A 15437-nucleotide genomic window follows, 5' to 3' on the forward strand; every position below is an offset into this window, starting at 1 on the left:
TACCTACCCCCCCCCCCCCCGCCGCTAAATCCAACATATCATCCAAATTTCACTCAAGATGACCAATCAATTTAACCTAACTAGCGTTTGTAAAACAATCCGTTCAGTGACAACAGAATACACGTCACATGTATAGGAAACACTCACCAAAAAGAGATCTTATATTCTGGGCCATAAAATAAACCTCACAAAAGCCAAAAGGATTGAAATCATACAAACTATGTTCTCTAAATCCGTCAGAATTCAAGTAGAAATCAAGAAAAGAAGGATATCTGGAAAATACACAAATGTTTGAAAATTAAACACCATACCTCTAAATAACCCTTGAGCCAAGAAATAAAAGGGAAATTAGAAAATATTTTGAGTTGAATGAAAATGAAAATACAACATTGAAGTCTGTGAGTCAGAGTTATTGAAAGGCTTAGAGGAAAATTTATTAAATGCTTACTTTAGAAAAGATAAGTCTCAAAACAGTAATGCAAAATCCTACCTTGAGAAACTAGTAAAGAAGAGCAAAGTAAACCCAAAGCAAGCAAAAGAAAGAAAATTATAAGTATAAAATGAGAAATCAATGAAACTGAAAATAACGATAATCAATGAAACTAAATACCAGTTCTTTGAAAAGCTAAGAAAATGGATAACTCTCTAGGCAGAGTGATTAAGAGTAGAAAGAGACAGAAATTACTGATAGCAAGAATGAAAGAGGAAAGGATCATTAGATAGCCTATAAGCCTTACAAGAATAGAGTAATACTGTGAAAATTTTTATACTAATAAATTTGAAATCTTATGTGAAACTGACAAACTCTTAGGAAAACAAACTATCAAAGCTCACTCAAAAAGAAATAGATAACCTAAAAAGCCCCATATCTAGTTAAGTAATAGAAGTTATACTTTTAAACTTTCCCACAGGGAAATCTTAACACCCAGATGGGTTCACTGAAGAATTCTGTCAAACATTTGTGTAATAATGAATACCAACTTTGTTACACAAATCCTTCCAGAAAACAGAAAACAAAACACTTCCCAATCTATTTTACAAGACCAGCATTACTCTCAGACTAAACCAGAAAAGAACAATGCAAGAAAAGTACAGACCAATATCCCCCACGGACACAGATGAAAGAAGTCTTAACAAAATATTAGCAAATATAATCCATTATGAAAGGAAATTTCCTGAACCTGATAAAGTGTTTACAAAATTTATAGCTAATATTATACTTAATAGCGAAGGACTGAATACTTTCAGCCAACATCAGTAACAAAACAAGGATGTCCACTCTACTCACTTCTATTCAACATTACATTGTACTGAAGTCTGAACCAATGAAATAAGACAAGAAAAAGAGAAAAAATACATACCCATTAAGAAGAAACTAAACAATGTGTGCACAGATATGACTGCCTATATAGGAATTTATAAAAGGAATCTACCAAAAAACTACTAGACCTAATAAATGAGTTTAGCAAGGTCAGAGAATACATGCTCCACACAGAAATGTTTGTATATATTAGCAACAATAGTTGCAAACAGGAATAGTTTTTTAAAGGAACAGCATTTAAACTAGCATTAAAAAACATGGAATCCACAGGTACAAATCTATCAAAATATGTGCAAGATCTGTATACTGAAAACTACAAGATGCTGATGAGTGAAATAAGATTTTCACAAATGCAGGGATACCATGTCCATAGACTGAAACACTCAATACTATTAAGATGTCAATTCTTCCCAAATTTTCTTAGATTTTTGTAGAATTGACAAATTAGTCCTAAAATATATATGTAAAAGCAAAAGATCTAGAATAGCCAGAACAACTCTGAAAAAAGATCAAAGTTGGAGGATGCATATTACCTGAATTCATGATGTATAAAACTACACTATTCTAGATCATGTAGTACTGGCATAAAGACAGACATGCAGATCAATAAAATACAATACAGTCCAGAAACAGACCCATACAAATGATTTTAAACAATTCATTTCAACAAAGATAGCAAGGTAATTCAATAAGAGCTCTTACAACAGAGTACAGGAACAAATGTTCATCTATCTGCAAAGCAACGAACCTTACACTTTAAATAAAAGTGAATTCAAAATGATCATAGGCATAAACATAAAACCTAAGACTGTAAAACTTCTAGAGAAAAAACTCCATAGGACAAATCTTTGTGACCTTGGATTAGGCGAAGATGTCTTAGATAAAACACAAAAAGGATGAAACATTAAAGTAAAAGCTAATATAGCAGACTTCATCAACACTTATAAGCTTCTGTTCTTTGAATGGCACTTAAAAAAATGAAAAGCCACAGACTGGCAGAAAATAATTGGAAAATACAGATCTTATAAAGAACTGACTCATATCCAGAATACATCCAGAAGTTCTACTCGATAATGAGAATTCAAACAACCAAATAAAAAGTGGGCAAAAATCTGAATATTTTACAAAAAAAGGGTAAGAGAAAGAGAGACTGATGACAAACATTTTTTTAACTGCTCAACATGATTTCATCACCAGAGAAATTCAAATTAAAATCACAAGATTCTATACACCCATAACAAAGCAGCACAAACAGAAGAAAGAGAAATTAAGAAAACAATCCCATTTACAATTGTACCCCAAAAAATAAGATACCTAGGAATAAACCCAAAAAAGCAGTGAAAGACCTGTGCTCTGAAAACAAGAAATTAAAGACAATGCAAAGAAATGGAAACACACTCCAAATGCTACACTCATGGACTAGAAGAACAAATATCGTTAAAATGTCGTACTACTCAGGGGTGCCTGGGTGTCTTAGTCGGTTAAGCGTCCAACTTCAGCTCGGGTCTTGATCTCATGGTTCATGGGTTCAAGCCCCATGTCAGGTTCTGTGCTGACAGCTCAGAGCCTGGAGCCCTCTTCAGATTCTATGTCTCCTCTCTCTCTGTCCCTCCCTGGCTCATGCTCTGTCTCTCTCTCTCAAAAATGAATAAACATTAAAAAAAAAATTTTTTTTTTTAATTTTTTTTTCAACGTTTATTTATTTTTGGGACAGAGAGAGACAGAGCATGAACAGGGGAGGGGCAGAGAGAGAGGGAGACACAGAATCGGAAACAGGCTCCAGGCTCTGAGCCATCAGCCCAGAGCCTGACGCGGGGCTCAAACTCACGGACCGAGAGATCGTGACCTGAGCTGAAGTCGGACGCCTAACCGACTGCGCCACCCAGGCGCCCCTAAAAAAAATTTTTTTAATGTCTCACTAGTCAAAGCAATCTACACATTTAATGTAATGCCTATCAAAATACCAACAGCATTTTTTCATAGAAATGGAATAAACAATCCTAAAATATATATGGAACCACAAAAGACCCTGAATAGTCAAAGCAATCTTGAAAAAGAAAAGCAAAGCTGGAGGCATCACAATTCTAAACTTCAAGTTATATTATAAAGCTGTGGTAATCAAAACAGTATGGTACTGGCATAAAAACAGACACATAGATCAATGCAACATAATATAAAATCCAGAAATAAACCCACAATGATATGGTCAATTAATCTTTGACAAAGCAGAGAAGACTATCCAATGGGAAAAAGACAGTCTCTTTAACAAATGGGTGTTGGGAAAACTGGACAGACACATGCAAAAGAATGAAACTGGACCACTTTCTTACACCATACCCAAAAATAAATTCAAAATGGATTAAAGACCTAAATGTGAGACCTGAAACCATAAAAATCCCAGAAAAGAACACAGGGAATAATTTCTCTGACATTGGCTGTAGCAACATAGGTCCCCTGAGGCAAGGGAAATAAAAGCATAATTAAACTATCAGGACTACATCAAAATAAAAAGCTTCTGCACAGCAAAGGAAACAATCAACAAAACTAAAAGGCAGACTACTGAATGGGAACAGATATTTGCAAATGACATATCTTATAAGGGTTAATATCCAAGATATATAAAGAATTCATAAAACTCAACACCCAAAAAGCAAATAATCCAATTTAAAAAAGGGCAGAAGGCACAAACAGACATTTCTCCAAAAAAGACATTCACAGCCAACAGACACATGGAAAGATGCTCATCATCACTTACCATCAGGGAAATGCAAATCAAAACTATAATGAAATATCACCTCATAACTATCCCAATGGCTAAAATCAACAATACAAGAAACAACAGGTGTTGGCAAGAATGTGAAGAAAAAGAACACTCACGCACTGTTGGTGGGAATGCAAACTGGTGCAGCCGCTGTGGAAAACTGTATGGAGGTTCCTCAAAAAGTTAAAAATAAAACTACACTATGATCTAGCAATTGCACTATTAAGTATTTACCCAGATAATACAAAAACACTAATTCAAAGAGATACATGCACCCCTATGTTTATAGAACCATTATTTACAGTAGCTAAGATATGTAAGCAGCCCAAGTGTCCATTGACTGATGAATGGATAAAGAAGATATGGGGGGTGTGTGTGTGTGTGTGTGTGTGTGTGTGTGTGTGTGAGAGAGAGAGAGAGAGACAGAGAGACGGGGGGGGGGGGGCAATATTACTCAGCCATAAAAAATGGAAGCTTGCCATTTGCAATGATTTGGATGCATCCAGAGAATATAATGCTAAGTGAAATGAGTCAGTCAGAGAAAGATAAATACCGCATCATTTCACTCATATGTGGAATTTAAGAAACAAAACAAATGAAGGGAAAAAAGAGAGAGAGGCAAACCAAGAAACAGACTCTTAACTACAGAAAACACACTGATGGTTACCAGAGGGCAGGTGGGTAGAGGAATAGGTGAAATAGGTGATGGGGATTAAGGAGTACACTTGTCATGATGAGTACCAGGTAATTAAAATAAAAACTTAAGAAAAAAAAGAATCACAAGATATCACTTCAAACCCACCAGAATGGCAAACAGTTTGGCAGCTTCTTATAAATTTCAGCACACACTTACCACTAGACCCAGACGTCCCCTTCCTAGGTATTTACTCAAGAGAAATGACAACATATGTCCACAAAAAGACCTATATATAAATATTCACAGCAGCATTACTCATTGTGGTGGTTACTAGACTTCACACATTTGTCAAGCCTACTGAACTGTATACCTTAAAAGGGTGAATTTTATTATATATCCATTATACCTCAACAACCTGACTTGCAAAAGAAAATTTCATTCAAAAGTCAGCCCAACCTGACTCTACCTAGTCCTGTCTAAATACCTCTTCCATATATTCCCCCAAATTGTATTACAAAGCCGTAGTAATTAAAACAGTATGGTACTGTGCAGGTCTATGCAAGTATTCATCAATTATCAGTGTATTAAGTCTAAGGATCTTGTCTTACCCACCTCTGGATCCTTAACAGTAAGAACAATGCCTGATAGAAAGTACATGATCAATGAACCTAAGTAATTCTGTCTATTATCCTCATACATCTTAATCTTGCTTAGTCTGAAAATTTGTAACCCTACTTTTTTATGTTTATTTGTTTTTGAGAGAGAGAGAGAGAGAGAGATGGAGTATGAGTGGGGGAGAGGCAGAGAGAGAGGGAGACATAGAATCCCAGGCTCCAGGCTCTGAGCTGTCAGCACAGAGCCTGATACAGGGCCCAGACCCACGAATGGCGAGATCATGACCTGAGCTAAAGTCAGCCACTTAACCAACTGAGCCACACAGGTACCCCAATTTGTAATCCAAGTTCATCTGATTTTCTAGTAGTATATTACTTGTTATATCTATTTCATAGGTGAGTTCTGACTTTCTACAATGATACTAAGTTTCTAATTGGCTTTAAAAATATGTTTTCCCTTTCTCTTGTTCTCCGTTATACCAGCATAACCAGCTTTATATTTATAATAAGACACCTGAAAGTTGACTCTCTGCAATTAAGCAAGTTTGACATAAACACAGTTGGGTATTTCAAGATCATTACCTAAGGAATATGTGAGTTGAAAAGCATGAAGGCCATCTTCGTTGCTTCTATAGCCATCTTCTATAGCCATACACTCTAATGTTAAGAAGCATCATCCTCTGAGAAATGCAGGTACTTTCAGAAGAAAGACAAACAAGTACTCAATACCAGAGTCTATCCACAGAGAGCCAACTATGGTATTTGGGAAGACAGAAAGAGTACTGCCTCAGCGCAGGGCTCTGGTTGGCCAATCTAAAGGCAACAAGTATACCGTACCAACAGAGGAAAAAAGGCCCTAAGCTAAAAGTCAGTGTTTTATAAATTTTTATTAAGACCAGTCCTAAAGGGGCGCCTCGGTGGCTCAGTTGGTTAAGCGTCCGACTTCGGCTCAGGTCATGATCTCGCGGTCTGTGAGTTCAAGCCCCGCGTCGGGCTCTGTGCTGACTGCTCAGAGCCTGGAGCCTGTTTCAGCTTCTGTGTCTCCCTCTCTCTCTGACCCTCCCCCGTTCATGTTCTGTCTCTCTCTGTCTCAAAAATAAATAAACATTAAAAAAAAAAATTAAAAAAAAAAAAAAGACCAGTCCTAAAACAGGGAGAATAATACAAAAACAAAAAAGATTAAGAATCTGTAGCCATTAGAATTTAGTTATGGAAAATATCCATTATATGCATTGTTCTGGTCACTATATAGAAGAACACAAAATAAAGTATACTATAAGCAAAATGAGGGCAGAGGATTTTTTTTTAATCTGATAAAAAAACATGTAGAATTAAATTGATTCTTTAAAAGAAATATACCAGAAAGTCTATATTGAATAAATATTAAGAAACATCAAGGATATTCATAGATATGACAAATATTTTAAAGTTACCTTTAACAGCAGTCCCTCGGGTATCACAAAATAGATACAGCACTCATTCCAAGGTAGGTGGACTACCAAGGACTATATGTATATATTAGTGTGATACAAAACAAAGAATAAATTTGTAAGTCAGCCAGGCCTGGAATCAAATCCCAGCTCCACCTAGCAGTGTGATCTTGAACAGTTTCTTAAACTCCCTATGGTTCAATTTTCCCATCTGGAAAATAAGGGCAATAATACCAAACTTCACAAGGCTGATATAAACACAAATTATAATAATCTATGTCTGGGGATGGTAAATAGGTTTCATATCATATGCGGCTCTGATAAATTACTAGTTGCATCCCAGAACAGTGTCAGAAGGGATTATGGAGCTACTTCCGAGCTCAGCTAGAAGGGTGCTATGATCCAATAGCTACATCGCTCAAAGGGGATTGGTAGCAGTGTATAAACCAGGCAATTGTTATCTCCTTGCTCAATAAACAGTAGCTCTCCTTATTCCTGAAACAACTCAACTCCACGGATCCTAAGAGAAGCGCTTTATAGTACATTCCATATTTGCAACTTAATATTTAGATTCTATTGGGGAATATCCAATAAAGCAGAAGAAGCAGAATGCTATTGGAAAGTATATTCTTTCCTACACCTCCCAGAAAAAAAAAATCCTCTTAAATTAGCAGCTTAGGGTGCTTCCTCATAAGTTTCCTCAGTTAAAAATTATTTTTCAAACTTGGTAATGACTCAAATTTCTATAATTAAGTAAACAATCATCAAAGTTCTCTCTTTATGATCGGAAATGTAGAATCGTAAGAATCTACAGAAAGGTTAGATAGGTTAATTTAGAGAAGACAACTACTTATAACTAGAATCTAAAAGTTACCTAAACATTAAAAAAAAGTGGGGGTGCGCCTGGGTGGCTCAGTCAGTTGAGTGTCCAACTTTGGCTCAGGTCTTGATCTCACGGTTCATGGGTTCAAGCCCCGCATTGGGCTCTGTGCTGACCGCTCAGAGCCTAGAGCCTGCTTCAGATTCTGTGTCTCCCTCTCTGTCTGCCCCTCCCTTGCTCATGCTCTCTTTCTCTCTCTCTCTCAAAAATACATAAACATTATAAATAAATAAATAATTACCTGCTGACCCAAGTATTTCAGTCCATCCAAACAGACTTTCCATTCAATCAAAAGCTGGTAGATGTCCTCCTTTCCACCCCATATCTTCACCACGAAACAAGACACAGATGTATCAAGACGGTCTGGCATTATTCCAAAATCGAGACTCCGCCACGTTGGATTCTGTTGATGGAAAGGAAAGCATGCTTTATGAAGACTCTAATGTGTTTATGAAGACTTGTTTATAATTATTTCAATTAGGTTATAAATCATTTTGTTTTTAAAAACCGAAAGACCTCATAAATATATTAAATTACAAACCTAAATGAATCAGGAAGACATTCCCATTAACACAATGGTAGTGATAATGGTATAAGCATACCTCAGAGCTAATTGCCGGTGTGGTCCCAGACTACCACAATAAAGCAAGTATCACACTAAAGCAAGTCAAATGAATCTTTTGGTTTCTCACCGCATAGAAAAGTTATGTTTACAATATAACACAGTTTCTTAAGTGTTCAATAGCATTATGTCTAAAAAAAAGAAATGTAAACACCTTAATTAAAAAATACTTTATTACTGGGGCACCTGAGTGGCTCAGTTAAATGTCCAACTCTGGCTCAGGTCATGATCTCACGGTTTGTGAATCTGAGCCCCACATCAGGCTCTCTGGTGTCAATACATTGCCCGCTTCAGACCCTCTGTCCCCCTCTCTCTCTGCTTCTCCCCCATCTCAAAAATAAATAAACACTAAAAAAATACTTTACTGCTTAAAAATGTAACCATCATCTGAGCATTGAGCGAGTCATAATCTTTTTGCTGGTGGAGGGCATTGCCCCGATGTTGATGTTGGTGTATGCAGTGAGGATAGTACTTTACACACAGTAAAACCTCTTTCAAAATTACAATCAAACCTCTCGAACCCACCACTGTTTTTTAACAACTAAATTTGTGTAATATTCTAAATCCTTTCTTGTCATTTCAACCATCTTCACAGGATCTTAACCAGGAGTAGATTCGTTCTCAAGAAACCACTAGAAGCCAGTCCTCATATGTTCAAGTTTTATCATGAGATAACAGCAATTCAGTCCCGTCTTCAGGCTCCCCTTGTAATTTTACTTCTCTCCCTATTTCTACAACGTCGGTCATTACTTCTTCCACTGAAGTCTTGAACCCCATGAGGTCATCCATGAGGTTTGGAATCAGCTTCTTCCAAAATCCTCTCGATATTGATATTCTGACCTCTTCCCATGAATCACAATGTTCTTAATGGAATCTAGAATGGTGAATCCTTTCTGGCAGGTTCTCAATGGGCTTTGCCCAGATCTATCAGAATCGCTATCTATAGCAGCTACAGCCTTATGAAATTTATTTCTTAAATAATAAGACTTGAATGTTGAAATTACTCCTTGGATCCATGAGCTACAGAATGGATGTTGTTAGCAGGCATGAAAACAACATTAATTTCACTTTACACCTCCATCAGAGGTCAAGAGTGTTCAGGTGCATTGTCAATGAGGAGTAGTATCTTGAAAGGAATCTTTTTCTGAGCAGATCTCAACAGTGGGCTTAAAATATTCATGAAATCATGTTGGAAACAGATGTGTTGCCACTCAGGCTTTCTTGCTCCATTTACAGAGCAGAGGCAGAATGGATTTAGCACAATTTTTAAGGGCCCTCAAATTTTCAAAATGGTGCATGACATTGGCTTCAACTTAAAGTCACCAGCTGCATTAGTTCGTAACAAGAGAGTCAGACTGTTCTTTTGAAGCTTTGAAACTGGGCATTGACATCTTTAGCCGTGAAAGTCTTAGATGGCACCTTTTTCCAATTAAGAAGGCTGTTTGATCTACATTGAAAATCTGCTGTTTAATGTAGCCACCTTTATTAATTATCTTCGTCAGATCTTCTGGAGAACTTGCTGCAGCTTCTACATCAGCACTTGCTGCTTCACCTTGCACTTTTATGTTATAGAGACAGTTTCTTTCCTTAAACTTCATGAACCAACCTATGCTAGCTTCAAACTTTTCTTCTGCAGTTTCCTCACCCCTCCAAGACTTCATGTAATTGAAGAAAGTTAGGGTCTTGCTCTAGATTAAACTTTGACTTAAGGGAATGTTGTGGTTGGCTTGATCTCCTATTGGGACCTCTCAAACTTTCTCCACATCAGCAATAAGACTGTTTTCACTTTCTTATCATCCTGTGTTCACTGGAGCAGCACCTTTAATTTCCTTCAAGAACTTTTCCTTTACATTCACAACTTAGCTAACTATTGGGTGCAAGAGGCCTGGCTTTGGTATATATCTTGGCTTTCAACAGGCTCTCTGCACTAAGCTTAATCATTTCTAGCTTGTGATGTAAAGCAAGAGGCATGTGACTCTTTATTTCACTTGAACATTTAACGGGCCGTTGTAGGGTTATTAACTGGCCTAATCACAATATTGTTAAGTCTCAGGGAAACAGGGAGGCTGGAGGAGAGGGAGAGAAGTGGGGAAATGGGCTGGTCGGTGGAGGAGTCAGAACACACACAAAGTCAGAACACACACAACATTTATCAGTTAAGTTCACCATCTTATATGGGTGCAGTGCATTGTGATAGCAATGTCACAGGTCACCATAACAAGTATAATCATAATGACAATTTTGAAATATCGTGAGAATCACTAAAACATGACACAGAGACAGAAAGTAAGCAAATGTTTTTGGGAAAATGGTGCCAACAGACTTGGTCAAAGCCAGGTTATCATAAACATCCAATCTGTAAAAACACATTATCTGTGAAGCGCAGTAAACTGAAGTGCAGTAAAATGACGTATACCTGTAAACAGTACAGGAGCACCTGCCAACCATTTGCTGAGTGAAGAAAACAGTAAGAGGAGGAGGAACATCAGTACAGAGGCTACCGTAGTAGTGCCTGCAGATGATGGTCTGGAAGATGGAGAATGGACGTGGGACAGGTAAGGGAGATGGGTTTTGGAACTAGATGTGACAGGAGTTGCTGATGGGTTGAAGGGAGGGCATAGATAAGGGAGGAATCTACAAGGTCTCCTGGGTTTCTGCCTCAAACAACTGGGCAGATGATGTGCCGTTTTCTGTGCAGAGGGAAACTGGCAGAGGCTAAGGGATATGGTATGGGGGGGGGCGGGGCAAGAGAACCAGGAGTCCACTCTTGAACGTGCCCGGTATGAGATGCCTTTGGAATATGTGGGCACGGACGTCAGGCTGACAGTCTGGAGCCCAGAAGAGAGGTACAGGTGGAAGTGGCAGCCATGTCATGAGCCAAGTCACCCAGGGAGAGTAGGAATGAAGGGAGAAGAGGGCCGGGACCCACATGGGTCCATAATGGTCTTAAAGCCAACAAAAACCAACAAGAACCAAACCAGCCGAACAAGGTCATGTTAGTGTGGTGAGCTGGAGAAGTCTGTTTCAGCTCCCGGGGTTTGCTTCTTCCTCTGTAAAATGAGATGATAATTCTTCCTCATAGGACCATACCCCAAAGCCCCGGACACACAAGGAGGGGCTCAACAGATGACAAAGCCCCAGGATGGCCCTGATTTCTCCATTCTGACAAGACCAGAAAAGAGACTTAGCTCTTCTCCAGCCGAAGCCAGCAGAAATAGGTCCCTTAGCTATCTCGATGAGTTAGTCCCCCTCAGAGCTTTGCCGATTCTCCAGGCTTCTCCAGAGCACTGGCCAGCAGGGCCCTGCCCTAGAAGGGAAGTCCATCCTGCATGCAGCTCCTCAGAATGACCACCAGTACTTCTGAATTTTGCTGCTTATTGTCACTAGGAGGATATATTCTAATTTCTCATTAACATGGCCTCATATGGTAATTAATCTATTTATTCAATACTTAATGCACAATTATTAAGAACCAACACATAAATGCCTTCAAAATACCTCTAAAGTATTAGATTCAAACCTCTATTTAAAGAATTACATTACTTCATGAAAAGGTCAGTAGAAGACTTATGCAAAAGGCTACACAATAGCACAAACGGGAGTAAATAAACTTTAAATGAATCGGGGAAAGACATCACCACAGAGGCTGTGAAACTTGACTTTTAAAGGATAAACAGGATTTCCCCAGGTTAAAATAAGGAACTACAAGCACAGGGAACACCATAAACAAGGGTCCAGCAGTATGACGTATGATGTGGTCAGGGAGCTAAGACAACTGGAATGCATGCAAGCGTAATGGTTCACAAGGCTCAAGAAATAAACAAGGCACTAAATTGAAGGATCTTTGGGGACACCTGGCTGGCTTAGTTGGTAGAGCATGCAACTCTTGATCTCAGGGTCGTGAGTTCAAGGCCTATGTTGGGCACAGAGATTACTTAAAAATAATAATTTTTAAAAATCTTAAAAAAAAATGGGGGCGCCTGTGTGGCTCCGTTGGTTAAGTGGCTAACTTTGGCTCAGGCCATTATCTCGCATTTCGTGAGTTCAAGACTCGTGTTGGGTTCTGTGCTGACAGCTCAGAGCCTGGAGCCTGCTTCAGATTCTATGTCTCCCTCTCTCTACCCCTTCCATGCTCACACTCTGTCTCTGTCTCTCCAAAAATGAATAAACATTAAAAAAAAATCTTTTTTTAAACCTGAAGGATGTTTTATGCCTTGCCAAGGAGTACTTTTACTTTGTACAGTATGGGGAGAAAAGTTTTAAGGTAAGAATGACAAGGTCAACTTTATGCTCTAAAAAAACTTTATTTTTCATTAAGAGAATCATTCAGATAGTTGAAATGCTAAAAGTAAATATAATCAATCTTACCAAATTAACAAGTTTAATACAATATAAATCAGTCAATCAAACAGTCCTCATACAAGAATAACAATTCTTGGCTCTGTGACAGTTATTTTTCTGACCAAAGCAGGGAGGGGAGTAGGGTAGTGCTTGCTTTTGTTTTGGGGAGATATGCTGATGCATGTGTTTTGTGGGTTTGGTTGTTAAAGTTTCTGGAGAGATAAGACATGACTTCCAATTTCACAGCACTTTATGTCTGATATATCTTTTTCACTTATAGTTTGATATTTTTATTGCCTGATTTCCTTCCACTAAAATAAAAGCTCTGACAGACAGTAACATTGTCTGATTTGTTCACAAGATCTTCAAAGCTTGAAAAATCCGTAGTATGCACTCAGTAAGTATTTGCTGCATTAGTGAATGAATGTCTGATCAATTGATATGGATGTCTGAGGATACTGAAAGACCATCAATAAACAGCACGATGATAATACAGTAAGCACATTTATGCAATCAGTTTTATATTGAATCATTAAAAAAAAAAAAACCAACTAAATTCCCACCCATCCACAAATTTTAGCCTACGATCAACAGAACTGCATTCTTGTATGACCCCCAGGATCTACCTGACTGTAACTGTTTCAGCAGCCCCGCTAAATAAGGGTAGAGCACAAACTGACCAGTCAGTAAGCTTCGCAGACACCAAAGCGATCACTAGAAATGTGGATGGAACGGCGGCAATCAACCAAACAGAACCACTGGCTTATGAAGTCATGTAACTTCAGCCTTTGGTCTGTCAAACAGAGCTGAGGGGCAGGGCAGTATGGCAGAGAGGCAAATGCTGAAGTTAAGCTATACTGCTAACCCACATAATCCCCTCTGTATCTTACAATACTCACTTATAAAAAACCAGAACAACCATCACCTTACAGAGTTATAAAGCTTAAACAGAATAATCATAATTATAGTAATAGCTGCCATTTTAACATTTTATTAGTGACAGGTACTATATAAAGTCAGATAACATGAAAAGGACACAGAAGAAAGCCTATCCTAGCATTAGACAGAAGTATCTAATCTGTTTAATAAAACAGCTCTGTTCATATCAATAAGCCCACCTGTAGTAAATAAGACAACCGGTTAACCCCATTAGTTAAAAAGATAAAATATCATATTTCATCAAGTCTGAGATACCACCAATGATAAGAAGTATCATTATTTTATGTGCCATTAAAAAAAAAAAAGAAGTAGCAATGATTTTAAGATGCATCTAGATTTTAAAGGTATTAAACTGTGAAAAAATGTGCACCTGAGAATCAATGAAACACAATAGCTAAGTGCCTTATCCAAGGTCTCATAGTAAAAATAGCACCAGAATTTGAACCTAGGTCTCTAAAATTCGTCTCATGTTCTTTTTTGTGTGTCTGGTTCTTGGTTTTTTTTCACCCCACCAAATTACAGAAGACAATTTAAAACAAAAGGGACCTTAAGAGATTGTCAACAATTTCCTTATTTTGGATCCCACAGCCAGAAGCAGAAAGAGGAAGGGAGAACTCTGCCCTCGACCCGTGCCCTATTCTCTGGCCAAAAGGAACTGGGGTCCCTTCACAGGACTCAAACTTGCTCTTACTGTTCTATCACCTCATGTACACCTAAGCAGGGCTGAGACACAAATAAGTAGTTAAACATGACAGCAAAAACTAAAATATTACCACAAGAATGAATGATTCATTACAGATATGCTATACTTAATCTTCACAAAACTCAGAGTCCTCTGAGTTGACAGCATTATCCCAGTTTTTCAAAGGAGATACTATACTATATACTATTGTATATATACTATAAACCATTAAGTGATTTGCATAAGGTCACACATTTGGTTATAACTGGAGCAGGAAGTCAAAGTCTACGTATCTGCCTGTAAACACATGATAACAATTAAAGACAAAAAGAAAACAAACAAGAAGGACAACATCAGCTAACTTTTGTATAGGACGTAGGCCATGCTGCTAGGGATCATTTAGCATAAAGCATTTGGGCCTCAGTCCTAGGCAGCCCCTGAAGGAGACTCTAGTATAAGATGGGATGTTCCTTGTGACAACCTTGAGTCAATGAGAAAAAGGTAAATAAAAAAGGTAAATGTTCCCTAAATAAGAAAGGGGAAAGATGTGATGTAAATATGAAAAATTCAAATGATAACATTTCACCTAACTGGAATTCAACAGACCACCAACTCCACTATCCTTGAATAGTCAAAAACAGGAAGCATGAAAAAAGAGCTACTTAAACTACCAACTTAGATCGCATATATCCTATAAAATAAATAAATAATAAATAAATAAAACTGTCAAGTCCATGCAAAATAATAAATAAATAAAAATGTCAGGTCCATGCATAGAATTTGTTTATTCCTAATTGGCGTTAATTGGCATATTTTTCCAGAATATGCACTTTATTAAAATATGTATATCTAAATGGTCGACAAAAGCATAGAACTGGAAAAGGTAATCAATTAGAACAGTATATGAGGAAATATAAATTAAAAACACAACGCAATACCACCATCCAGCCAGAATAGCTACAATTTAAAAGACAGATAATACCAAGTTTGAGCAAGGATGCAGAGCAGCTAAAAACCTCACCCTGCTAATAGGGCTGCAACCAGTATAAACATTTTGAAAAACTATTTGGCAATATCCATGAAAGCTGAAAATAACGATGACCCTCGCACTTGATTCCACTCTTAAGTATGTATCCAAGGAAAATGAAATGCATACACATGTTCACCAAAGAACATGCCATTAGATTTAATGAACTACTACATGCAACAA

The 15437-nt window shown here is 37.6% G+C and overlaps 1 protein-coding gene across 1 annotated transcript in view; it reads right to left on the reverse strand.

Moving 5' to 3' along the window:
* Window positions 1-15437, reverse strand: part of UVRAG (UV radiation resistance associated) — a 297766-nt gene that overhangs the window by 232895 nt on the left and 49434 nt on the right. The window contains exon 4 of the mRNA XM_047877056.1: window positions 7885-8046. Coding sequence (XP_047733012.1) covers window positions 7885-8046 — 162 coding nt within the window. The remainder of the gene's footprint in view (window positions 1-7884; window positions 8047-15437) is intronic.

Source organism: Prionailurus viverrinus, chromosome D1 (assembly GCF_022837055.1).
Source record: "Prionailurus viverrinus isolate Anna chromosome D1, UM_Priviv_1.0, whole genome shotgun sequence".
NCBI lineage: Eukaryota > Metazoa > Chordata > Mammalia > Carnivora > Felidae > Prionailurus > Prionailurus viverrinus.